The 23796-nt window shown below is 39.1% G+C and overlaps 2 protein-coding genes across 3 annotated transcripts in view; one reads left to right on the top strand and one right to left on the bottom strand.

Moving 5' to 3' along the window:
* Positions 1-519: 519 nt before the first annotated feature.
* Prkar1a (protein kinase cAMP-dependent type I regulatory subunit alpha) lies at positions 520-18323 on the top strand. 2 transcript variants are annotated; one of them, XM_013359916.4, is made up of 11 exons: positions 520-686; positions 3835-4017; positions 8518-8688; positions 9452-9543; positions 9739-9800; positions 10563-10609; positions 11409-11567; positions 13093-13153; positions 14245-14366; positions 15423-15504; positions 15900-18323. In XM_013359916.4, the coding sequence occupies exons 2-11, from the start codon at positions 3841-3843 to the stop codon at positions 16070-16072; spliced, it is 1146 nt and encodes a 381-aa protein (XP_013215370.1). In that variant the 5' UTR covers positions 520-686; positions 3835-3840; the 3' UTR covers positions 16073-18323. The 2 variants fall into 2 exon arrangements, with proteins under 2 accessions (XP_013215370.1, XP_005328302.1); XM_005328245.3 differs by lacking the exon at positions 520-686 and adding an exon at positions 935-1093.
* Fam20a (FAM20A golgi associated secretory pathway pseudokinase) overlaps positions 15899-23796 on the bottom strand; it is a 54073-nt gene continuing 46175 nt past the window's right edge. Inside the window, exon 11 of the mRNA XM_005328246.5 lies at positions 15899-23142. Within this exon, the coding sequence (XP_005328303.2) occupies positions 22878-23142 (265 nt within the window). The 3' untranslated portion in view covers positions 15899-22877. The remainder of the gene's footprint in view (positions 23143-23796) is intronic.

Genomic DNA, 23796 nt, shown 5'->3' with positions numbered 1-23796 from the left:
GGCAGCTGAGATTGCTCGCTGCGGCCACAGCGTGTGTGTCGCTGCGCGCGCCCCGCACCTCTCACCGTGGAGGGCCAGGCACGCTGGCCGGCGGGGTGGGGGGCGTTTCAGGGTCTCTAAGGACTCGGGCCTCCTCGTGGACCCGGACAAAGTCTTTCCCCGAGTCTCGGGCCCTGAGGGACGGCGTGGCCCCCACTGACCACGGCAGAGCCCAGCAGAGCCTTGGCAGGGCTCAGATTTCCTGGACCGGATGACAGACCCGAGCCCGAGCCCCGCGCGGCGCACGCCCGGCACAGGATGCGCGGCCCTCAGTGCGCATCCCGGGCATCCGCCCCGCACTGGGCCAGCGGTGCAGCTGCTGCAAATCCGCCCGGGCCGCCGCCGCCTCCGGGGCCGGGAAACGGCAGGAATCTCCCCGGCCCGGCCCAGCGCCCTCCCCCTGCTGGGGCCCGGGGCGGAGTCGCCCACCTGTCATCCGAGACGCCCCACGTGGGCCGGCCGTGGGGAGGGGTGGCAGAGGGGGAGAAAAGGCAGAGGCGTCGAAGGAGGCGGGAGTGAGAGTGGGGCGGAGAGAGGATCGGAGGAGAGGAAAGCCGGAGAGGAAAGCGGAGCCCAGGAAGGCGGAGTGGAGGAGCTAGGAGCAGAAGAAAGAAAAAAGAGGACCCGAGACCCTACGAGAGGGACAGGTAAGGAGGGAGGCGCAGGCGAAAAGAAGGAAAGACGAACCAGGCCGGAGAGAGGGAGTAAAGAGTCGGGAGTGAAAAAGGTCTACGCACAGGGACGAGATGAGGTGGAAGGAAGGGCAGGAGGAGAGGATTCTAGGGTGACGAAGGGCTAGGGCTCTTCGACGAAGAGTGGGGGAGGCACTGAGGCCTCTGCGCCTTTAAGGTTGCCAAGGCAACAGTTCTGGCCAAAGCGAGGCGCATTGACGTCAGCAGCCGAGTGCTGATTGGCTGCAGCCGGTCGTTTCCGGTGGAGCCGCAGCCGAGCCGCTATCGCAGAGTGGAGCTGGGCGACGAGCGTAGCACTGAGGGAGCTGGGCACCGCCGCAGTCTAGCACCGACAGTTCCGCGTCCGCCGCCGCGCGTCCCAGGTGAGTGGCGTCTGCCCGGGGCCCCGCCGCAGCGATCTTCGTCGCCCCGCCGCGCGTTTGGGGGCGCTGGACCGATCCAAGATGGCGTCACGGGGAGCGACCTGCAGGGGGACGGCCGCACCCCCTGCCCCTCCCCAGCCCCGGCGCCTCCCGGCCGGCCTCCGGCCGCGCCCCCGGCCCCTGTTCCGCACCCGCGAGGCCCCAGGCGGCCCGGTGTCCGCTTCGTGCGGGGCGTCCAGCCGCTGCCCTCCCGCCGCGGCCGTCCGCGGCCCTGGTCCTCGGCGGCCCTGCCGTCCCCGCCCCCGCGCGCCGCGGCCTTCTCGCTCGCCCTCCCCCATTTCCTGAAGGACAACAGCTGGGTTTTACCGGAATCCGCCGTCGTTTTCCCCGCCGGTTTCGGCCGATCTCGAGGCCCGGCAGGAATTCTCGTGTCCACCCTTCCCCTGTAGCCGTTTCCAGCGATCCGTTTCCCTCTCCTCGGCGGGGCTGTCGTCCTCCCGCCCCCGCACGGCGATCTGGGTCTGGCTCCTCAGCTTCCCTTTGTCCCTGCTGCTGCCTTCCCTTCCCCGATCCTCCCACCCCAGGCCTCCTCGCCATCGCGGAGGCCTCGCCACCGGCCCAGGATGGGGGTCGCCTCCCTTGGTTGTGTGGTCATGACCGTGGCCTGAGGGATTGAAGGGCACTTTGCCGTCCTCTCGAAAATGCGCGGTGCCTGTTAACTCCTGCAGCCGGGGCCTAGGTCCCGCAGGGGTTCCCGAGCCACCAGGGAAAAGCCAGCCCAGGGTTCCTCGAGATGACCCCAAGGAGGTATTCCCGGGCAGCCCCCGGGCAGCCCCCGGAGTGGGGAACAGCCTCTGCTTACATGTGATCCTTCCGAGACAGAATCTTATCACGGTCCACTTTCCTAAAGAGAGAATCTGAGTATTTTCTTGTGAACAGCTGTAAGGTTCTTGACAGTTTTAAATGGTTAAATAATTTTTTGGGAAGGGAATAAACTAAGTCCAGGACTCTTGGATAAATAAGTACAAAGACAGAATTGATCCAGGTATAGTCGATGAAATATGTTAAAAGGCCTTGGAATTCGGGTATTCGGAGGTCACAGGGCGACCGTATTAGTGTTGGGTCAGTTTTGTTCACGTACTATCCGTCATCAGATTCTTCCTTTTGGTCTTTGCGATAAACATTAGTTTGTTTCAAACAAAGACACTTTCACTTTCTAGGCACAATTCTGTCGTTTTTACCAGATCTTAGACGGATTTCTTTGTTGACTTGAATGTGTGTATTAATATGACTGAAGACTACTTTGAAATGTAAAAGATCTGATTTATTATTGTTCTTCAATATCATTTGAAAAGCAGACAATTCTACTGAAGTGGATTTTCCACTCTTATGATTACTTGATCTGGAAAAGTAGCCAGTATAAATATATTCTATAGTAAGTAAACATTTTTTGTGTGTTTATTTCTGAAGTAGCAGCATGATTCTTTCCCCATGGCTTCTAAGCTGTATGCTTGTCATGGAGCCACAAACTTTCTCATGGTCTGTTAATTAGTCTACTTGTAATGACTTATCACATAAGTTGTCAAAACAAAATGAGTAACACTGGCACTTTAGAATAGCTTTTCCTCTGGTATTTCTTTTAAACTTATAGTTTTATCTTGGTTGTTTTGTGTGCATTATAATTTGAAAAGTTTGATCAGTATTGTATTTAGTTACAGAGTGGAGGGGAACAGACTTAATTGCTTCATGATTAGTAGTTGGAGGGAAAACTGTGTGAATGACACTGTTAAATTACTGTTTTTAATTCTAGGGTAAGGTTACCTAGTCATTATTATATTTCTATTTTCTTCACATCAAGGCAGATTGAGTCCTCTGAAATCCATTAAATGCAGTTTTATATATTGAATCATCATGTAAGCTTGAAAAACTTAACTGTTTTTATATTTTTTATTCAGATAAAGAAAACATTTTGACAATTTTCTGTCCAAACTTTTTATAGTATACTTGGTAAGAATTTTCCACCCCCCAACGAAGGATTTCCCCCTTTTTACCACTGCTAAATATATTATATAGGACTGGAATCTGGTAAAATATTCTATAATGAAAGACTGCTTTTAAAACCTAACTGAGGTTTCTTCTGTGTTTTAAAAAATTTTGATTACACTAATAGTTAATCAGATCCTTCCCTCTAGTGGTTTGCTGTGTGACATCAGGACATTTCTCCATGGGATAGGAACTAGATGGGAGATACCATAAAGACATTATCAGATGTTCTTTATTGTGCTTCCTTGTTTTCACTTACAGCTAACTCTTGTCAGCTTGTAATATCAGCAGTGCCCTTGTAATTCTCTGTCCTGTTTACCATTTACACATTTCCCACGTCATCATGATTTCTTTGCAGGGAGAGAACTGAATGAAATTCCCTGAAGGGACTGGCTTCTCAGCAGCCTGCCTCTGCAGGGGATAGTGGCTCATACCCACTCCGGGGAGCTTGGGAATATTGCCTTTCATTGTGGCCTATAGAGCCCAGATACTACAGCAGCAACTAAATGAAATACTTATTTGGAAGAATGCAAATTCTGTACATATTTTGTACCCTAGTCCCTGTTTAAAAACAATCTAGTGAGGAGAAAAAGTTTCCATGAATCAAATCAGTTGCCTAATGGATTTAATAAATCAAAGGCCAAACTGGTGTTTGTGCTTCATAGTTTACCCAAGCATATGTGTGCTTTTTGTTGCAGAGAATCATGGCGTCTGGTAGTACTACTGCCAGTGAGGAGGAGCGCAGTCTCCGGGAATGTGAACTCTACGTGCAGAAGCACAACATTCAGGCACTGCTCAAGGATTCTATTGTGCAGTTGTGTACTGCTCGACCTGAGAGACCCATGGCATTCCTTAGGGAATACTTTGAGAAATTGGAGAAGGTAAAAATATGGGAGATGCTATGATGAGTCTAATAAATTTTAAATGTTATAATGCTTAAGAATGTTGCTCATTTGTACCTTTTGGAAGAAAAGGAAGTTTGACCGAATAAGTCTAAAATTAAGAAATGCAGTGAAGATATTTGTAGTAAGTTTTAAATTTGTAACTGGTAGAGTTTAATCAGAAAATGAATCTTTTGCTGTTTATTTGAATAGTAAAGGATTTCCAAACTTAGTTCCTTGTAACCTGGTTTAATTAGTAGTTCTGACTGTAACAGAACCAATCTTTAGTACAGCAATTATTATGACTTGAGAAATTCTGAAGTACTCGAAGGCAGTCAATATTTTTCTTCAGCAAAGCAGGTAACCTTAATAAACCTTACCCCACATTTTAGAACTCAGGTAATAAATTGATTGAGTCTAGTTTGTGATAGATTTATCAGAAATTCTAAATTAATGGTTTGGTTTACTATAGAGTATATGTTGGATGAATTAACTAGAATGCAGATACAAGATGGAAGGTTGTCAAAAGTTTATTCCTTTATAGTTTTGATTAGGACTTCTTTTTCTGGAAAAAATATTCTAGTTATTTCTTGGTTGTTTACTCTTGTGTGTATGTTATTGTGACCTATGTATATGATAGATGCTTTTATCAAAATAATTTTGCATCAAGGACAGTGCTTCAGTTCATTTTCTTCAAGATGATGAATGAAAAAACACCAAATGTTTTGAGTATTTTATTTGATTTGCATTTTTAACTCTGGGATAAATTTACAGGTTTTCTTATGCATATTGAAGTTTTGAAGTGGTTCATAATGGTCATGAATCAATTGTGATTTTTAAAATATATAAAATTACTTAATTGTATAATAGAAATATCTGCCTTATTTGTTTGGGCCATTTTTTACCAGTGTAATTCATGTTTTAAGATTTAAAACATGTTTGGGTAGTTCAGTGAACAAGTATTTTCTATACCCCTTAAAAACTAACAGGTTGATGTTTAATACCATGATTAGAATAATTAAAAACAAAACACAACTATTAACCAGTCACTCTGAATGTAGCCCTGCTATCTTGAAATTGTAATAGAAATTCTGGTTTGCTCTTATTAAATAAGAGAAATTTCCAAATAATGAAACTACTGTGGAGCCAGGTCACAAATGTTCCCTGTTTTGAAATCAAGTGCGTTCCTGGAGATCTGGTTCTGAAATGGGTCACTGTAAGGCGATCCCTCTTCTTTGGACATCAATAGAAATCATGAAATGAGGGGATTAAGTTAGTGAGACATTAAGTGTGTATCTTTTTTTAGGGAGTGTTGAATGTGTGGTGCTAGGTACAAAGCCTGTATTTACCACAGGACTCTTTAAGGACTAATCAAGGTGGAAGGAAGAAAGAAGTAATTATTAGGGTACATTCTTTACAAATGGGATTTTTAGCTTTACTATGTATTGGTCTTTAAAAAAAAATCTAATAAAAGTTACATTTTAACACTTTTCTTCCTGTAACTCAAGGGTCTTTGACTAATGTGCACTCTTTTACCCAGGGTTAAATATATTTTCCTAGACCTTCAAGTACCTAGATTTTCCACTTTTTAATAGTCCATTGTTCCATATATCATGTTAATTTTTATGTCTTAAAATACTAGTCACATTCTCTTCACCTCCTTCCCAATTACCCAGGAGTTATGTTTCTGGAATCTTCCAGCTCTTCCATAAGAAATGTACCAAAAAACTCCCACAGTTTGGGCCTGTTGAAAGCTTCTTCGTTTTAATTCAGACTATTGTCTGGAATTTGAGTTTTCTTTCATGTTTGTATTTATTATAGAACTTCCCTGTCTTGTTGATAAGAGGAATTAAACTATTGCCTTTTGAGAGCCTCCATTGTGCCAGATACTGTGTGAAACATTTTATATACATAAATATTCATTATTGCAAATGTGTGATATATATGAGCATTACCATTTTATAGAGACAGCTGGTAAAACTTGGTTGTGATCATACAGTGCAGTGGTCAGCTTTTGCTGCAGGAACATAAAATCCCCAAATTTCAGTGGCTTACTACAACAGACTGTATATATCGGTCATGTGTAGCTCTTTTGGGCTCAGCCTGTCTTGTCTTCTCTACTTCATGTATTTTGTTCTGAGGCTGAGTGGAAGAAACAGTCACTATATGGGGCATTCCGTTCTCAAGGCAGAGAAGGGACAGAAGCTCAAGGTGGGCTGAGCCAAACCACATTAGCGTGCATGCTATGGCATGTCCAGTTACATTCCATGACTAAAGCAAGTCATATGGCCAAGCCTCAAGTCTGTGGGGTGGCAAGTTTACTTAATCTACAGAGAAGAATGGCAAGGGCAGGGAGAAGACAAACAGTTGTGAAAACATTAAGTGGTTGGAGTTAAAAACATAATGCAGAATATAATGCAGAAGAGTCAACAAGATTAACCAGAAAGTAGGCTGGGAGCTTTTTACTTTTTGTTTTAATAAGCCAAAGAGCTAACAAGCTGTGAATAACAGCAAGGGTAAGGATATAAAATTGTATCACAGTACATATTAGAAATTGATGATTCCAGTAACGTCTCTGACTTGTCAAACAAAATAGGTTATATTCAGATTGCTGTTTTAGAGTTTACTAGAATCCAAGGCAGAATTAAAATCAAATTGTTTTTGGTTACTTCAGAATTATCTTAAATATTTATTTAAGTAGGATACAGTCCTAATAAGATGTCCTTTGTGAATTTTTTCATTAAACTTTTGTATAATGTCAACGACAGATTTGGGGAAGTTGAATTTATGTTTTCGTTTATACTCTTTACACTTGGGACCTGAATTTCATAGTTCTATGTTGATATGGAATAGGAAAGCCTTATTAGTCACTGGAAGTTCCAGAATGAAAATGAAGTGAGGTTTCTAAAAAATACATAAATAGGTCACATGTTCACATGCAGTTCACAATAAAAAGGCACAGCAATAAGAGGTCTCCTTCCCACACCATTGCCTTTCTTGGATGTGGCCAGTGTTCTAGAGGTAATATATGGCATTTATAGACAAATTTACACATGAAAGGAACATCTTTTCCAACACATGTGGAATGAGCCACTGTCTGGCTATTATGTTTACTCATCCCTGGTGATAACTATTTTGGTTGTTTCCAGTGTTTCACTCTTTAAAAAAAACTAATTAAATAATGTATGTATCATTTTTTTCCCATGTGTATATCTTAGAATAAATTTCTGGAAGCAGAATTACTAGATTGCTGGGTCAAAAGGTAAATATATTTATAATTATGAACAAAAATATTGTTTTTTTTCTCTCTGAAAATTAGAAAATCCGAGAAGTGAGAAGATAAGGATAAAATTTTGCTATAAAAAACAGACATGGCTCTACTAATAGAAATGAACACTATTATCCCCTTCATGGATATGGTTCTAGATTTTGCTTGCTGCACACTTAGGATTCTTGTATTTATCTCGATTCGAACATTTGGGTGAGAACTATGCAAAAAAACAACAAAAAACAATAGCAACAACAACAAAAATGGATTTTTTTAATCAATTTTTTTTCCTACAGTAATTAAATGCAAAGTTCTTTTAGAATTTTTAAGATGGTTTAGAAAAACAATGTAGAATGGGTCAAATGAATGAGAAAGTAGAAGATAACACATTCTTTTACTCTTATTTCAGGCATAATAATTCTCTACTGAGGAATTTCTTATTAAGGTTCTAGATTTGAAAAAAACGTTTAATTGTTGATTTCAGTTTTTATATGAATTGGTTCAATAAGTACTTCTTACAAGCAGATAATCAAATATAAACCCTGCTAATAAAGAGTGCTTCTAGCTCTGCTGGAGAAGTATCACTGGGCTGGTTCTTATTTAAATTCTTGTTACCATCACAACCCTCTCATTATTTGTTTATGTTTGGGACCCAGGCTAGATGTGAATTCTGCAGGCTCAGGACCCTCTCCAGTTGGTTTGTGTGTCCCATTGCTTTGTATAGGATGTGGTATGGCAAATCCAGAAAATGCAGAATTAATGAAATAGTAGTCTAGACATTCTTGGGTTACTTTGGTGAACCAGAATTATTGTTACTGGATAACATGCTTGAAAAGGGGAAGTTATTTCTTACTGTTTGCAGTGGAAAACAAAAGAGCCTAATTCCCAGGATTTTGTTTTCTGATACATTGCTTTTATTATGTTCATCATGAATCAGTAATGTCAATACATTATTATAATGGAGATCTAATTTTTTACTTCTGTATGTCCTTGAACATATGGCTTTTGTCCATTAATAAAGCATGCCGTCTATTATCATCTGAGAAACAGTCTGTGGAAAGTTTTTCTTTTTAAACTTTGTTTTTTTTCCTATTTGGAATTGACCATTTCCCCTTAATTTACATTGGTACAAGAAGAGACTTGATGTCCCTGAGATGGACTGACACTGGATTATAAGAATACCAACTTTATATTCGGAAGTGTCTCATTTTATAAACCCTCATTTCTTTCAGGAGGAGGCAAAACAGATTCAGAATCTGCAGAAAGCAGGCACCCGCACAGACTCAAGGGAGGAAGAAATCTCTCCTCCTCCCCCCAATCCAGTGGTTAAAGGTCGGCGGCGACGTGGGGCTATCAGTGCTGAAGTCTACACAGAGGAAGATGCTGCGTCTTATGTTAGAAAGGTAGTTTTGATGTCTAAACATTAGGGAAATGTTTTGGGGGTCCACTTGGTGGTCATCTAGTTTCCTTTGATGCGTGAATGTACATTTGCAAACAGTTAATTACAAAAATACAGTTACTTGGTACCAGAGAACAGGTTTCTATAATAGCCTGCTGTCAAAGGAAATAACCAGTGATTATAACCCAAGGAATAATTACATTTGGGGGTTGGTCATTTCCATGCAATTGTTTTGCAGTCGAATCAAGAGGTATTCCTTTTTCTCTTGAATCATGTTCTTAGTTTTCTGATACTCCATAATTCATGTGGTAGCTTTTAACCTTGTATCCAACAAGCTTCATTTGTCCTAATCTTTTCGTTCTCACAGCCAGCCAGCCATTTTGAATTATGCTATTAGTCTCCAGTGGGAACAATTGCATGTGCTTGGGTCTTGTGAAACACAATGATTGTTATAGGATACTTAGTTTTGTCTTAGAATAATGGCCTCCGTCAAGGTAATTTTGGTTTGTTTAGTTTTTAACTAAGGAACCAAGTACTGGCTTTTAAATCCAAGCCTGGCTGTAGGCAAGGGGATTAAGTAGTCAATATTTGTTGAGTACTTTGTGAATCAAAGATAGTAAGAATGTGCCCACAGTGAAAATATGTAAGTCAAAACTGTCTTGTTTAAATAGTCTAATGTGGTTTGACATTTAATTGAAATGTAAGTTGCAAACATTAAGTGTTTTTTTGTTTATGGAATTGTTATTTGTCCTTTGACTCTTTTCTAGGTTATACCAAAAGATTATAAGACAATGGCTGCTTTAGCTAAAGCCATTGAAAAGAATGTGCTGTTTTCACATCTTGATGATAATGAGAGAAGGTAGGTGTATCTTCTTTGTTAGATTATTTTTTCAGTATGTCATTTATCTCATATGTCCCAAACTCTTATCATTGCAAGTTTTAAGGCCAAATGACAATCAGGGCTGAAAATCTGGAAGCTTTAATTCTAAGGTTAACATTGGAAATCACAGAAGAGACCTGTGAAATCTTATACTAGGACTTCTCTCTCTTGCAGTGATATTTTTGATGCCATGTTTCCAGTCTCTTTTATTGCTGGAGAGACTGTTATTCAGCAAGGTAAGGACTGCTGTTTTTGTGACATGCAGTATGGTTATGGGAGGATAGGAGAGACTGGAGAATTGGTTTTGTTTATTTTGAGTTTGTTTCCCTCTTTGTGCCTACCATTTCCCCCTGTTATGTTGTTAGATTATTCTTTATCCTTTTTCTTCCCCTTTTTTGATAAAAATTTAAGCTAAACAGAAAGCTTTCTCTAAGGCATTAATATTTCAGGTATAATTTTATTTATAATAATTGTTAAAGGAAATGCTGTTTTATTTTGAATGTCATGGAACTTTAGAACAATATATATATCTCTTATGTCCTTTATGCTGATTATTAGGCACTTTTATAGTAAAAAATGGAACAAAACCACTTATATTTTTATTTATTCTTGATAGTTTCATGGGTCTTCATAAACCATATATTTTCCCGTTTCATGACAGTCTTGATATGTTCTGTTAACTATTTGTGTTGTTTCTTGTGATATTATAGATAACATAAAAGTTAATAACTTTGTACACATATGTGTCTTTCTCTAGTTACCTTTTTAGAAGGTATTCTTCACCATAAGATTAGACTAAACAAAATTGATCAGTTCTATGACTTTTAATTTTATGGCTTCTGTTGCTGAATTTTTTTTCTTAAAGGTCGTGTTAAATTTAACATACTGTTTTTATAGCCTCATTATATATAAAATGAGTTTATTTTATATTAATTTGATCGTTTCAATTTGTTTTTTTTAATTTGGGATACGATTCTGAATCTTTTACTCTCTTTTAGGCGATGAAGGGGATAATTTCTATGTGATTGATCAAGGAGAGATGGATGTAAGATTTAATAATGGCAAAACTATGTTGATAATCTTACCTTGATAATCTTGTATTATTACTTCTAAGCACTATGCATAGTGTTTCTCAAGGGCTTGTATTGTGTATTATATTCTATTACCTTTTACCAAGTATTTTTTGGCACAGTAACTTTTTTTTTAATATGCTCTTATTTTATTTACTTATTTTTGTATGCCATTCTAAGGATACAACCCAATGCCTCATGTGCTAGGCAGGTGCTCTGTCACTGAGCTCTATCCCTGATACAGTATCTTTAAGGGTCATTTTTCTGACTAGATATGCAGTTCCTGACTTCTGGTTAGTGATTAATAAGTCTGTGCATGCTGTGGAAGGGTAGACGGATGTAAAGGAGTCTAAACCTAGCCATTAGCTATAAAACTTAACACAGTCTTTCTTAATTCTATAAGTTTTCTTTATAAATGAAATAGCAATTAAAAAAAGCATCAAACCTTGTAGTTTTATTAGAAAATTCAGTGACTTAATAGAAGTAAAATGCTTAATGCAGTGCTCAGCCTAGTACTTAGTAAACGTGTGTCATTGGTATTAATGCTTAACTGACCTTATTTCATCATCATCTCTATGGAATATCTTTTTCATACCACATAGTAGCTCATTTAACTCGTTGTCAGAGATCATCTATTTTGCTGTGCTGTGTTCTGAGAAATAAAATATTCTGTTTTAAAAATAAATTCGGGATTCTGACCTTTTAAAAAGGTCTAAAAGTTTTAACATGTTTGTATCTATATAAAGAGAAAACTTATTGTCATTTGCATTTTAGGTCTATGTCAACAATGAATGGGCAACCAGTGTTGGTGAAGGAGGGAGCTTTGGAGAACTTGCTTTGATTTATGGAACACCTAGAGCAGCCACTGTCAAAGCAAAGACAAATGTGAAACTCTGGGGTATTGACCGAGACAGCTATAGAAGAATCCTTATGGTAAGAAATGATGGTTTTTGGAGTGTGATTTAGAATTCTGATCTATGAACTAACTAATGTTTGCATAATGTTACAAAGTTAAAAATGAGATGTTCTTTTCTTTTAATGATTGAATGTTTTGTATCAATCCCAGTTTAGCATCACTCATTATGCCTTTTGAGGCAGTGATTTTTTAGAACAAAAATAAATTAAGGCCAGAAATCACATGGGAATCAGAATGTGATGTATATATAATGATCTTCTCATATTTAGAAATTTGCCCATTTGCCAACAGATGCTTCTTGATTTACCTGATCTTGCCCACCATAGATTGGCTGCTTTGAAATGCATAAAATTAGGCCATTCAGAAATAAGTAGCTTCTCTAAACTGAAAGTTGGTTATCTGAAATGCATTTGACATGTCTCCTCTTGGAGAGAACAAAGTAATAAAACCATTGGGACAGTTTGCTGATACAGTTAATGAGTTTTTGAGAACTTTGTGATGAGTTTGTAGAGTAGTTTTGGTGGTTAAGTCCCAGCTAATAGCATTGGCTGTTCTAAATAGTTTTCTTAAATTTCTGTAGTGTTCATCTGGCCATTTGAAAGTTTGCAGTCTTGTGTACTTTGAAATTTTTTTGTATGTTTGGGATATGTTCATGTACTTTGAAATACACTTTGTGTTTCTATTTTCCTGCTGTGGATACCAGAATTGACGAATACTCAAGTACCTTTTTATAAAATGGCATAGTGTTTGCATAAAACATGTACACCCTGTATACACTCTAAGTCATCTCTTGATTAGAGATAATACCTAATGCAAAATAAAAGCTGTGTAAGTAGTTATTATACTGTATTGTTTAGGGAATATTGACAAGAAATAATTCTGTTTTTTGTTGGATCTGTAGTTTGTTGGATTTCTGGGTTCAGTACCTGTGGATAACATGGAGGGACAGACTGTGTGTATATATAGATATATATGTGTGTGTGTGTGTGCAGATGTATGTTTTTTGATAGGTGGGGGTTGTGGGGCTGAGGCAATTGACCTCGTTAGGAAAATTTGTTATAAAGGACAGTGTGTTTCCTTTCCTCTTTCCTCCAGATGTATTTAACAAATTTTAAGATAAGACAACTTGATTTGGGGCTATGGGACATTCTCTCATTTTTGCTCTATAAATAACACAGTTTACAAGATTGGAGCTGTGGGGAAGGATTCTGGGCTGGGAGTGTAGTCAGATTCAGTTTTTCATATCACTTGGTTGTTTTTTGGAGAGCTGAGCTTTTGCTTACTTGACATTTCATTACTTAGTGGTGCTGTGTATCTCCTGTGGCTTTTAGGAGCAAGCTATGAAGAGCTTTTTGAGCTTTTTAATGTAACTGAACACTTACTGTTTTCAGCATGCAGAGAAATGATCATAAATCAAGAGGCAACTGCTGCAAGCTTTTTTTTTTTTTAGTATATTTTAAACAATATTATTCCACAATATTGTGTGATGACTTCATGTTTTTGGAATATGACTCCTTTTTCTTTCTTTCTTTTTTTTTTTAGGGAAGCACACTGAGAAAGCGAAAGATGTATGAGGAGTTCCTTAGTAAAGTGTCTATTTTAGGTGAGTTTTTAAAATTGCATGGAGTACTGTCAGATATTTAGCAGAACCTATTATATTTCAGAAAAAGTAATCTAGTTAACTCATGTTTTTTTTACTAGCAGAAAGGGAAAGCACATGAGATTTTTATTTGTGTCAAAGATTTGACTAAATTAAAGGCTAATGTGTGTTGAATTTGCTAATGTATGACAAACTCCTTTATTAGAAATGATCGGACATGGGAAAAGCTTTCTGAAAATAAGGATGTGGCTCTATCCTCCTAACTAAAAAAGCTGAAGGTGTCCTCCTTCTGAATGTGAACATTTAGTTATTCCCACTCTGACTTCCTTCTTATTTTGTTATTGAGCTTATTGGTTCTGGAATGTACTTCCAAGAAGGCATTTGCTTTGTGGAAATATGAGGTATCATTTGTTGGTATCCTCTGAAAACATGACAGATTTGAAATTTAGAGTAAAGCAAATTAACTGGAGATATTACCTGAGTTTTGTTTATGTGGACTGGGAGATGTTAGACCCTATTCTTTAGGAAAGGCAATGGTGACTTTGCCATTGTTTTGTTATAGGGATTTGCCTTTTTTCCCTCCTTATTTGACCTGTAAAATAATTATATTACTTCTTATCTTGGATATTGGTTTGACCTTTGGGAGCAAAAGTTATTTTCTGGCTCCCTTTGTTGGTTTCATAAACAAATTCAACTGAACTTTGGAAAATTAATGGATAAGTTATTTGAATTTGGAAAATTATGCATAGTGAAACATTTGGGTACTGCTATTGAAAGTTTGATTTGCATTGATGGCAGTATGAAGGACTGCTTTCTGATCACATTTTTTTTATTCCTTTGCCATTTGATACAGTGTTGATATAAATTAATCTGATTACAAAAGAAAGAATCTAAGAGTCATATGCAGGTATATGAGAATCCTGCTGAGACTAGAGGCAATTGAAGATATGTGCCATTGTCATGTTTAATCTGAAACACTGCTGGGGTGTTGAATGGGCATGGATATTTGCTTGAATATCTGTACACTTGGTTTTTGTTTCAAAAAATTTAGCAATACCAAATAATGTAGAATTTTTTTGATTCTTGTCTTTCAGAGTCTTTGGACAAATGGGAACGTCTCACTGTAGCTGATGCACTGGAACCAGTCCAGTTTGAAGATGGACAGAAGATTGTGGTGCAGGGAGAACCAGGAGATGAGTTCTTTATTATCTTAGAGGTAAAGAACTCTGCATTTGATTCCTTACCAAGTTGTATGCCATAAAGGGGAAACTGGGGATTAATTCTTGTTTATCCTTTGGATTTTAAGAATACCAGATAGTTTTATTTAAAAATTATCTTTTGGGGCTTGAGATATAGCTCAGTGATAGAGTGTTTGCCTAGTATCTATGAGACTGAGACCCTGGGTTCTGTCCCCAGCACTGCAAAAAATAAAGTAGTATATGGTTTCATTGTGGTTTGCGAGGCCTAACTAGCCCAGGGTGAAGATCATTTTTTAAAAATTATTTTTTAATTTTTATTTGGAATGCAGTTGTTTGATTTCTGTTTAAGGCCACTACATTTTAAGAGTTTGAGTCGGAAAATTCTAGAAAGGCCCAAGACTCGAGTGGCCAAATCCAGGGTGACTCAAATTGTTCTTTACCATGCAAGCCAAGAAAACCCCCAAAAATAAAAAACTGAAAACTTAACAACAGTTAGCAAAACAAATTGAAAACTCTGGGTGGTTCTTGTTAAAATGCAAGTGTTTGGGCTATTTGACAAAGAAGGATCAAAGGTAATTATTTAAATTCCTAAAGTTTATATGTTTTATATCTTTACAATCTGGGAAATATATAGCAGTTAATCTTGCCTGCTAGACAGATCCAAATAGCAGATTCAAAGGCTCAACTCTGTAGTCGTGGTGCAAAAGCAGCCTTAGAAATGTGAATGAGTGGATGTGGCATTCCAAAAAATCTTATTTACAAAATAGTGAGTTTGGGTTTGGCCTTCTGTCTACAGTTTGTGAAACTACAGTTTGCCAGAGTCTGAATTCCTAAGTATTTTAGTTTGATCAGTACCTTGCTCTGAGCAGGGGATAATGGTTAAATAGAAATCAAAGTTCATATGGTGACTGACTTTTAAGTCGTCTTTTACCTTATGAACACAGATGAGTTGAATTATCTCTAAATCCTTTTCTTCCCTCTGTTTTGCAAAATAGCTAAAGTTGCACAGGGTGTTTAAGATGCCACTCTGGGTTAGAAAGTATTTGCTTAGCTTTTTGGTGATTGTATTATAGGGGTCGGCTGCTGTGCTGCAACGTCGGTCAGAAAATGAAGAGTTTGTTGAAGTGGGAAGATTGGGGCCTTCTGATTATTTTGGTATGTTGTATTCCTTCACAATTAGAGTTACCTTTCAGTGAGGCGTGTAGTATTTCATAATTTTGTCTTCTCTTCTCCTGAACTTTTAAAATTGCAGTCTTTTGCCTGTCAGAGAAATAGTGTGAGATTTTGCTCTTTACTCAGCTAATAATTGAGTAATTGATTGTCCCATACCTATTATTGGTGTGTGTGTGTGTGTGTGTGTCTATATAATGTGCAGATGTGTGTCTGCTTTTAATTGAATGGAAAACAAAATCTTTGTTTTCTTTCTCAGAAGTGCACTTTAAACATTTTTTTAAAATTTGTTTTAATTAATGTACTTTTTAAAGGATTGTTTTGTTTTGTTTTTCTGTAGAAGTTAACCTGCTTTTATCCTTCTCTTTTCTGTCTTCCAGGTGAAATTGCACTACTGATGAATCGTCCTCGTGCTGCTACAGTGGTTGCACGTGGCCCCTTGAAGTGTGTGAAGCTGGATCGACCTCGATTTGAACGTGTCCTTGGCCCATGCTCAGATATTCTCAAACGAAACATCCAGCAGTACAACAGTTTCGTGTCACTGTCTGTCTGAAACCTGCCTCCTGTGCCTCCCTTTCTCCTTTCCCCAGTTCATGCTTCACTCACGCAGACTGCTTAATTTTCCCTACTTGCAGCGCCAAGTGGCCACTGGCATTGCAGCTTCTTGTCTCTTTATATTAAAAATTGCTTTTATTGCACCGTTCTCAATTTGGAGCATTAAGTGAATGCTCGAACACAAATAAATAGAAAGAGTTCTGTGGACTTTGCTGTTACTGCTTCTCTCTGTGCAGTGTTAGTGTTCAAACTGGGCAGTGAGTGCCATGCCTTTTGGTGAGGGCAGATCCCAGCACCAATGAATTACCATAGAGTAATGATGTAACAGTGCAAGATTTTTTTGTGACATAATTTTCCAGTCAAGCATATTTAGACTGTGGCCATATATGCTATATTTCTTTATAGAATAAATGGTTTCTCATTAAGCTGTAAGGATTAGGAAAAATGGATATAGAAAAATCTTAGTAGCGTAGAAAGATATCTGCCTGTAATTAAAACTAGTTTAAGGTGAAAAAATGCCCATTTTTGCTAATTATCAGATGGATACAGTTGGTTCAGACCCCCACCCTTAATCTGAATTTTTGTTTGCCAAGCTAATTTGCCTGGTTTTGTTTGTGTCCTGTTACTGTTTCTTTTCCAACTCTGAACTACTTTTAGGTGTGGCTATCTATACCAGCCTTTTAAGTTTGAAACCAAACCATAGACTACAAATATTGGGTTATGATTTAACTACATCTGCCTCAGCTCACAGATTTTATTTATCCAGCTAGTGCCAAATACTGACATCAGATGCTGAATTGAAAATAAGAATTTGAGATCTACACTTTCAGTTGTTAACTTAAGAGTTTTTGATTAATACATGTTCTTCATTTGACTCCAGTGGGATCTCCTATGTTCAGTAGACTCTGATTCCAGGAGATTGGATTTGCTGAGAGTAGATACAGGTGGAAATAATGTCACACAGAAATATGAAGTGATGTTGCTAAAGAGAAGAACCAGGTGGACAGATTTCAGTGTCGAGAATTTTCCCCCACTAAATTCATTGGGGCGTGAGGTTTAGGAATAAGTTTTGTACTTCGGTTTCACATTTCCCCCCCTCCTTTTTATGTTGGCTAGAACTTTGGGTGGGGTGGGATGGGGTGGGATATGTCTATGTGTGTCTAAAAGGCCATTCTGCTGGAAGACCTGCTTTCCTGTCCTGTATTTCTCTGGCAGCCTTTTATTTTTACTTTAAGTCAACTTGTGTTTTGAGTCTTACCTGTAACTCAGTATTTTCCTGCCTTATGTGTTATAATATTCCAATGATACCCAACAGTTTATTTTTATTATGATTTTTTTAAACAAAATTTCACAGTTCTGTAATGTAGGCACTTTTATTTTTATTGTGATTTATGTATATTGTAGGGTAATATTTGGGAGTGACTGCAAGCAGTTTTCCATCTGTGTGCAACTGATTTTGATTAATAATCCTTTCACCTACCTTTTCCCAGGTAATTTAAATTGGACATGATCGATTTTTTTTTTTTTTTTGCAGATTTTAGGTTGTTACTAACTTTGGAATATAAATCTGGGAAAGAAATTTTATTTACTTGTTAGTGTGGGATAGAAAGCCACCTTGTTACAAATTTTTTAATTTCCAAAAATCTGTATTAAATGAAGGTTTTCTGCTCTGTACTTTATGTTTAGCTATCTTTTTTATACTTAAAAAACTAAAAATAAAAATTATGTTCTTATTAGCTTTAAGCTTGATTTTGATCTTTGTTTAAAAGCCCAAAATGTACTTAAATGAATTATGTAGAATGCCATAAAATCAGTTTCTTATATGTACATAATCATGTTCATGTATATTTAGGTATGGATACTGCTAAGTGAGTTTTACTCAAATCATTTGGCTTGCTGTTTACTCCCTTTTGTAGTTTTTGATCTTAGACATTTTAAGATAAGTCTGAATTGAAAAATTTTCACATTTAAAGCTTTATCTTCGTGCAATCTAAGTGTATGTGAGAAATCACAGTTGGCATAATTTTGTTGTAGTTGATATTCAGGGTTTTAGGAATCATTATTTCTGGATTTGGTGAGTGAATTTATGAGATCTACTGCTCTAGAAGTATAGATGGCCAAAGGACCATTTCGTATTGCCTCCTGGTTACCTGTCTGATGATACTGTGTGTGCTAATATATGCTATTCTTTTTGTTATAGATTGTCTTAACAGTAGGTCAAGTAATAAAAAGAGATTAAATAATTTAAATTCTTAAATGAATCAGTTTTTCTTCACTTTCTCCTTTTTTTCTTCCTTTGTCCCTTCCCCAGAGTCTCCGTTTCTGGTGGGTGAGAATGAGAAGGGGAAGTGAATTATGGGATCTTTATTTTTAAAGAGTAACATGTTTATTTTCCAAGCTTTCCAATTCAATTTGACTATCAAAGAATGGATCTCAACTTTGCTTAAAGGGTAGCAGATACGTAACAGGTTTACCCACCAAGTTATGGAAGGAAAAGATTCAATCAAAAATTTCCTGTTTATTGAAGATAGTATCAGTTTTGTGGCCTTAGAACTTTCCCATACCTAAGGGGGAAATACCATTTCTGGATTACCATATCTTTGGTTTGTATTTAAGATATGCAGTTGCTTAGAGATGTTTTTATAGAAAGTCTTATAGCTTAGATTTTTGAGGAGTGAGGTGATTAAGTTGTACTTACTAGTATAATGTGCTTATCTCTTCACATCCTGTGAAGCTGGAGATGTGCTAGAAGAACTTTTTTTAATACCTTTATTTTATATGTTATAATATTCTAATGATACCCAACAGTTTATTTTTATTATGATTTTTTTAAACAAAATGGTGCTGAGGATCGAACCCAGGGCCTCGCACGTGCTAGGCGAGCACTCTACTGCTGAGCCACAACCTCAGCCCCTAGAAGAACTTTTTCTAGCTAACACACTCAGGAACTTGGTTTTTTTATTATTATTATTTTTCAGTGCTGGGGATTGAACTTGGGGCCTTGCACATACTATACAAGTACTCTACTGCTGAGCTATATCCCCAGCCCCAGAAGAACACTGTGCTCTTTGTATAGGTTCAATACCCACTTCTTCCAGCCCGCTGGAGTTGAAACCTTCAGAGCCACAACAGAGTAGAACTAAAGAAAATTTGATTGTGTTGATTGTCCTTGTTATAGATTAATTTTCCCTCTTTAACAGTGGCCCACGGTGACTCACATTTTGTTTAATATATTAAAATGTTGACATTTTAAAATTGAAATAGCATGATGTCAGATTGTTTTAAATTTTGCTTTATATCCAACCACTGATAGCTGGGCCTTTTTTGTACTTTGTTTAGACTCTGGCAATGTATTTTTATATGAGCTGAAACAACATTAAGGAACTAACAATGGCTAGATAACCACTGAGTTTGTCCCCAAAGATGTCTGTCATAATAGCTATCAGTAAAGGCTGTAGTTACATGAATTAAAAAGGGGGAATCCTAATTTCTCTCTTCTCACACTGTGGGATTTTAGCATAGAAGTCAGCATTGTTGTGTACATAGCTAAAATTTGTTTCTTGACATAACTTCAGAACTCTTGACTGCATCATGACTCCATCTAAAACTAAAACCACTGTAATTTTTTTCCCTTGTTTTCTGAATGAAAGTTCTACCAATTTTGTCTAAGTAGCTGTGCTTCTAAAAGTTTCCACTAGATGGAGAGCTTTTTTATCATCTTTGTTAATCCCAAATGTTAATCCCAAATGAGTTGTTCTTAGTCATTTAAGGATTCTGTGTTTGCAGATATGCCTACTTGCTAAAATTTATTTGTAACCTGCCACTGTACACGGTGCTTTTGCAGTCATTTGAGGTCTTGTGCAGTGCAGTGGAGAGTTGGAATCTCCAGTGAATGTTTTCCCACCCTAAGGTGAACAAGGGGACGCTCAGTCTTTTTCAGTTGTCACACTGTGTCTTTTTGTTTATTTGTTTGGTCGGTCCTTTTAGTGCCATTTTGCAGTTTTGTGCTTTTCCTTGATGACTTTCCTATTTGAAATGGCCCCAAGTGCAGTGCTGTTGGACTGACCAGTGTTCCTAAGGGCAAGAAGGCTGTGCTGTGTCTTAGAAAATACTGCGTATTAGATGAGCTACGTTCATGCCTGAGTTGCAGTGATGTTGGCCGTGAAGCAGTGTTAAGAGTTCAGCAGAATAAAGTGTCTTGAACAAGAAAAGATCATAAGTTGATCCGTTGAAAATGTGTGAACGTAAACTCTGGAAACCTAACCCAGTAGAGCAATGAAGGATTTTAGTGTTTGCTAATTTATATCAGAGGCAGCTTTATAGGACATAAAGAGAATTGACTGTTTTGTAATTTTCAGACTCAAATTGTCCTGGTTTTTGAGGGGCTGCAGAGGGTGCCTCCAGCCCCTATATCACCAAGTCCTGTACTGTACGGCCATCTTTCATCCTTCTGTCAGTGGTGACAGGGAAAGTTTTCACAGTGTTTCATGGGGCCTTGAGCAGTGGTTCAAACAAGTGGGAAGGTCTCACTGGTTTCTAAAAAAACTTGATCACAGCCTTCTCACATTTAATGATACTAATCAGCTATATACGAGTAATACTAATACTGTGGGGACATTTTTATACCATTTGATAGAATTTCTGGGTATTTTTGATGAATGATCTTAATCTTGTTGTTAAAAACACAATGAAGCTGGGTGTGGTGGCACACATCTGTAATCCCAGGGGCTTGGGAGGCTGAGACACGAGAATCGAATTCAAAGCCAGCCTCGGTAATTGCAAAAGGTGCTAACCAACTCGGTGAGGCCCGGCCTCTCAATAAAATGCAAAATAGGGCTGGGGATGTGGCTCAGTAGATGAGTGAACATGAGTTCAATCCCTGGTACAAAAAAAAAAAAGAACAATGGAATGTTAACGATGAGTAAATAGAGCTCCTCATCAAGGTCAAATTCAGTTCTGGTACTTTCAATTTGAATAGTAGGTCACAAAATCCTACACCCTTCAAAAATTAACTTGTAGTCAGAGTAGTAGCTGAATTGGATGGATCTGGAACTCACCTTCCTAAGCCTCTGATTTGGAAGTCCCAACCATTTTGTGCTGTTCTTTGTCTTTCCCTGAATATTTTCATATATTCCTGGTTCCTCCTTAGGGAAAAAAATGACTTGAAGTAGGAGAAACAGCTGATGGAGTGGGAAGTCCTGTGCTGCATTTGGCTACCCCACATGAGGCAGTCTCTGGGATTAAGATCCCCAGCACCACAAAAGGAGAAAAAAAAAGAGCTATTTTTCTATTTTCTATTTTTTTTAAGTACAACTTCATGAATTGGTTGTGATACATTTGGGTTTTTGTGTTACAGTGGAAAGAAGACATCGGATAGGTCTACGTCATTGAACTGGGTGGTTATTTCTCTGAGCCTTGGTTCTCTTTCCTGAGGGGCTGGGAGTTGTGTGTATGTTGGGAAGCCTGTGTGTTGTTTCTGTAATGTGGGGGGACTTGGGGAACCACAGGCTCAGGGGCAGGGTACCAGTATGGAGTATCAGCGTGGGCCAGCGGTACCTGTTGTGACTTTTTGTTGGACTGTCTTTGGACATTGCAGTCTTGACCTTGTTCTCTACTCCCCTTACTTTGAGCCTCCAACCTTTATTAGAAGAGAATTTGATCTGCTGAAATCATTTATTTTTGCTTGTTGACTAATCACTCTGCAGAATGAATATATTCCTGTCATTTGTGGTTTCAGTTATTATGGAATAAGAAACACGTCTCCAGTTGCAGGAGTTTGAGATGTGAACAAGTCAGTAGGGGGAATTGGAGGAGACGGGGAATCCCTACTATCCTTTCAAGGAGGTTTGGGACAGAAATTTGATTTAGTTCTTTTTTAATCAGTACAGGAGGAGAGGGTATCTAGAGGACCTCATCCCTCCAGATGGCTCCCTGTTCCTGTTGGAGTCTCATAGGTGACAGTTCTGGGACATAAGGAGGAGTGTTGTGGTTGACGGTCCAGCAGGCCCTGGCCTTTGTCCTTCCTTTCTCCAGGACTTCCTCTAGTACCTAGGGGTCTGACAGGCCCCACCATGCCATGCTGACCTTGGAGACCTCTCTTTTCCCTCCATCACAATTCCTCCTGTTGTTACTGCCTGCTCATCTTGACATTGTTATTTCAGTTGATATTTAATACTCTCACTGGAATACCTTATTTCTGGTATTTAGAGCAAATTTCTATTCTACTTTTTGTGACAGTATTCTGAGAAGTTACTCTAGGACTTCTCAGTAGGGACAGTGACTACAATGTAAGTAGAAAGTGTTAAGTCTAGTTTGAACCAGTTTGAGGCTTAATTATCTGAAGATTTTGAGGCTGCTTGAGATCTGCAAGATGTTTTGTCTGGACCAGTAACTGTCCTTTACTTGTAGATAGAATAAGGACCTGGAGGACAGGTATCCACTTTGATGTCCTTTTATTTGACTTGGTACAGTTAAAACTTTCCTGGGAACAGGGCCTAGAAACCTTCCAGATCTGAGTCATATGCAGGTTGCCCAGAGCACTGGGGAGATAGTCTGTAGCTTGATGGAGCTAGAGATTTCTGGGAAAGATGGAGCCAAGGCGATTCACTATAGAAGGGATCTTAAAGTGACCTTATAGAGCAGGTCAGTGGATCCCTCTTGCTGTTTTAGAACATGCCCTGCCTCTTCCTGAGCTTGAGACTTGCCCTCCAGCACGAGGAGAGGGAAGTAAGGACGCAGTGGTCTGCACTCCAGAGCCCACCGCTGGCTCCGGCTGTATTTTCTGAAATGTGCTTCTCCAGCCCTTAGCTTTTCAGGTTAGCCTGGCCAGAGTCTAGGGCTGATGGCTGTGCTGGGACATCGGCTATGACACGCTGCTCTCCATGGGCCTCTATGCAGTCCCCCACTGTCTTGAGGATGATTTGGAGTCTGCGGTCCAGGGCCAGGAGGTGGGGTTCGGTGAGGATGGGGGCCAGCTGGTCTTCTAGTAGAGACTCCCGCATCATATCGCTGAGTCTGTAGTCGGCCTGGGCCAGCAGCTGCAGATGCAAGAGTGTTTTCTTTTTGATCCTGAAAAGGCAAAGTCATAGGAGCCAAATAAGTCAGGGCAAAGAAAATACCTTGTCTGTACCTGCCCATTCCCCGAACAGCTGTTGCAGCTGATATTCTGAGAGCCTTCATCCCCAGTGCCTTCTCAAGCATGTTAATGAAAACCGCATCAAAAGGGAACGAAGAAAAGGTGTCCGCCTTTGCCCAATTGCCTTTTGGTCAACGGCCTCTAACAATCGTAATGCCGCCCGTGCTGACGCTGGACCGGGCGCATTTGCGCTGAGGTTGCTAAAAGAATCAAAACTGAAGTGACAGGATTTTTTAAAGAGACTTAAAGCTGATGGGAGAAGCTTCTAGTAGGTGAAATGATGAAGCTGTCTGCCATTTCAAGAGCTAGCCTCCAAGATGGGTCATGCTAACTATTTCTCAGATTCTAAAATCAGAGAGATGAAAATGGGGTGGGACCATCCTCAGGAGTTTTATCTCTTTTTATGCAGGAATCTGACTTGGACTTCTGGGCAGGCAGCTTAATTGTCTTATTTTTGTCACAAGCAGCTATTGCCTGGCCTCCTCAGGAAGGGAGGGAGGAAGCAAGAAGGGAGACATGTTGGAATTAATCTAAGCAGCTGATTAAGAACATTCATACTCGGAGTTTCCCACTGGAGACAAATGGGG

The sequence above is a fragment of the Ictidomys tridecemlineatus genome, chromosome 3 (genome assembly GCF_052094955.1).
Source record: "Ictidomys tridecemlineatus isolate mIctTri1 chromosome 3, mIctTri1.hap1, whole genome shotgun sequence".
Classification (NCBI taxonomy): domain Eukaryota; kingdom Metazoa; phylum Chordata; class Mammalia; order Rodentia; family Sciuridae; genus Ictidomys; species Ictidomys tridecemlineatus.
Note: the sequence above shows the minus strand (reverse complement) of the source record. Positions and strands in the feature narration are given on the sequence as shown.

Excerpts from the sequence above, each read along its gene's own strand:
- Prkar1a (XM_013359916.4), top strand. The coding sequence starts at position 3,841 with ATGGCGTCTGGTAGTACTACTGCCAGTGAGGAGGAGCGCAGTCTCCGG. Across the intron at positions 13,154-14,244 it reads TAGTAAAGTGTCTATTTTAG|AGTCTTTGGACAAATGGGAA; the intron begins GTGAGTTTTTAA and ends CTTGTCTTTCAG. Across the intron at positions 14,367-15,422 it reads AGTTCTTTATTATCTTAGAG|GGGTCGGCTGCTGTGCTGCA; the intron begins GTAAAGAACTCT and ends ATTGTATTATAG.